This window comes from Mastomys coucha, unplaced genomic scaffold, assembly GCF_008632895.1.
Source record: "Mastomys coucha isolate ucsf_1 unplaced genomic scaffold, UCSF_Mcou_1 pScaffold15, whole genome shotgun sequence".
NCBI lineage: Eukaryota > Metazoa > Chordata > Mammalia > Rodentia > Muridae > Mastomys > Mastomys coucha.
Genome location: NW_022196897.1, coordinates 63,644,502 through 63,647,370, shown reverse-complemented (window position 1 = coordinate 63,647,370; position 2,869 = coordinate 63,644,502). Strand labels below are relative to the sequence as shown.

Below are 2,869 nucleotides of genomic sequence, written 5' to 3'. Positions count from 1 at the left end.
TCTTGTAAAAAAGCAGTTTTAATAGTAATGTACTTTATACATACATGCAAACACACACACACACAAACACACATATATTTAAGAATATCAGTCATGCATCTATATTACTCCTACCCCGTCTCCCTCCTCCTTGTCCAGTCCTCCTCTCCATCCCAAATTTATAATCTCTTCTTTAATTACTATTGCTGCATGTACTTTTCCTGGGACTATTTTTAGATTTATCTTTATGTTTATGAGTTTTGCCTGCATGTATATATGTGTACTATATGTACACCTAGTGCCCACAGAGGACAGAAGGATGCATTTAATCCCCTGAGATCAGTGTTATGGGTGGTTGTTAGCCATCCTGACCCTACGGGAACTTGGAACCAAACCCAGGTTCTCTATAAGAGCAGCAAGTGTTCTTAACCACTGACTGAGTCATCTTACCAGCCCTTAATATGTACATTTTAAATATTTTGATTAAGCAACTGTTATGTACAAAGCACTACAAAGCTTATCTAAGTAACTAATACATCAGCCCTACAACCAAGTAGTATTCAGTGTGATTCAGAAGAAGTTAGGTGAGGAATGGACAGGTTTGTGCAACATTAAATAATTTATGGCCAAATGACTTTTTAAAGATCCAGACTAAATTTTATTTTATTTTATTTTATTTTATTTTATTTTATTTTATTTATTTATTTTTTTTTTTTGTATTTTTGAGACAGGGTTTCTCTGTGTTGCCCTGGCTGTCCTGGAACTCACTCTGTAGACCAGGCTGGCCTCGAACTCAGAAATCCGCCTGCCTCTGCCTCCCAAGTGCTGGGATTAAAGGCGTGCGCCACCACCGCCTGGCTATTTTATTTTTTTATATATAGGGTCTTGTGTAGCTCAGGCTAGCCTCAGACTTTCTGTGTTTAAGGGTAGCTTTGAGCTCCTGGTCCTCCTTCCTCTACCTTCAGAATGGCAAGATAGGCATGTGACACCAAGCTTGGCCCCAAATAGTACAGTGACTCAGAAGAATAAGAGGCTATGGTCTATTGAAGTAAATAGGTATCTGGAAACGAGGCTCCATGTAGCCCTAGGGGAATGGGTAGATCCGATTCCCAAAGAAGTCGGAGAGAAGGCCATTCAGTCCTTGTAGAAGAAATAGAAGAGCTTGGGCTGAGGTGGTTAAATGGAGAACACATTGTCATTTATCTAGTAGCTTGGAGGAAATCATTTTATTTAATAACACTAATAACACTCTTAATGTTTAGCTTTGCAGTTCCTGACCCCTTAATGCCTGATCCATCCAAACAGCCAAAGAACCAGCTGAATCCAATCGGCTCATTACAGGTAAGTTAGTTTTCCGTACTATTTGTTTACTGACCAAAGGGGTAATAAATTTGTACTATCATCAAGGCTGAGACAAGCAGTTGGTATTGTAAACATAATGGGGGAATATGAATATTTTGTTTTCTTTCTTCTTTGTGTTATCGAGACAGGATCTCTCTATGTGTCCCTGACTATCCTAGAATCTTACTAGGTAGACCAGGCTGGCCTCCAACTCACAGAGATCCACCTGCCTCTGCCTCCCAAGTGCTGGGATTAATGGCATGTGCCACCATGCCCTAGCAATGAGTATTTTGTTTCTAAGTTGTGATCAGTGCAGTCTGTGTAGCGAGCTTGAAGTTATTTTCTTACTAACCTGTTTTGGACTTCCCTCTTGTTCAATATTAGCCTTTGTTTGATTGAATGGTTACTCAATAAAAGCAGACCTTGGTGTAACAGGTCTCTACTTTTCTTAAGCAAAAGGCCAACAAGCAGTTGGATAACTGGTTTTATGCTTTAAGGGTATGGTATTTCTCACTACTCTTGTAACCTACCTCTTTCTGCTTCTGTTGAGACAAAATTTACACAGAACCTTAGTTGTGTGACTAAATTCAAGAGAAGAGAGGTAGCCTACCTAATTGCTTGATTCTAGCAAAAAAGAAAAGAAAAATAAAAAAAAAACACATGTAGCCTGACTTTCCCATTGAGTGTAGACATTCACTTGAAAAGCACCGTCAATGGCATAGAACTGCTGTGGTTTTGGCGTTGATAGAAGAATATAAAATGTGGGTCTGTTTATGTGAAATGACAGGGTGTTCCTCCCATTGGTTCTTTTCAAGGACATAACCAGAAACAGAATCTAAGAGGAATATCATTTGTGTGACTGAGCCATTGAATAGTTAAATTTACTATTGTAACCTCATCAATTTTACAGGAATTAGCAATTCACCATGGCTGGCGACTTCCTGAATATACCCTTTCCCAGGAAGGAGGACCCGCTCATAAGAGAGAATACACCACGATTTGCAGGCTCGAGTCATTCATGGAAACTGGTACTTGACTCTTACAATTAGAGGCGCTTGCAATGTTTTCAGATGGGGGCTTGCCATAGAAATTTCTGTCACATGGCTCTTTGGATATTGATATTTCTTTTCTACTATCTTTGACTTTCTGAGAATAGTTATATTTCCTAATTTGATGTTTTTAAAATGGGATTGTAACTGAAAAGACAGGCAAATTATAGGTTCTGGGCTGTAAGTAGTTTTCACTGGACTGGAAAACGGGGGAGTGAAGAATGAGAGACTATGTGTTAAAAAAGTTGTGGTGAGCTTCAGACAGTGAGTTTCCTAATAGTAGACTACAGGTGTGTTTCCTAATGGCAGACTATTTATTTAGTGTGTATGAGGCCCTAGTTTAGTCAGAACCATAAAATATAAAATAGAAATAATAAAATAATAAATGACAAAGAGATAACACTTTTTAGTTGCAGCAAATTTTGTGTTATAAAGGACATAAACTATGAGAAAAAAAGCAGTCACTTTAAAAAGTACTAGTGAGGGACTGGAGAGATGGC

General features: G+C 38.5%; 1 protein-coding gene across 1 annotated transcript in view; it reads left to right on the top strand.

Annotated features, from left to right (window-relative positions):
- Nucleotides 1-2,869, top strand: part of Prkra (protein activator of interferon induced protein kinase EIF2AK2) — a 19,514-nt gene that overhangs the window by 6,541 nt on the left and 10,104 nt on the right. Inside the window, exons 4-5 of the mRNA XM_031370705.1 lie at nt 1,242-1,320; nt 2,231-2,348. Of these exons, the coding sequence (XP_031226565.1) occupies nt 1,242-1,320; nt 2,231-2,348 (197 nt within the window). The remainder of the gene's footprint in view (nt 1-1,241; nt 1,321-2,230; nt 2,349-2,869) is intronic.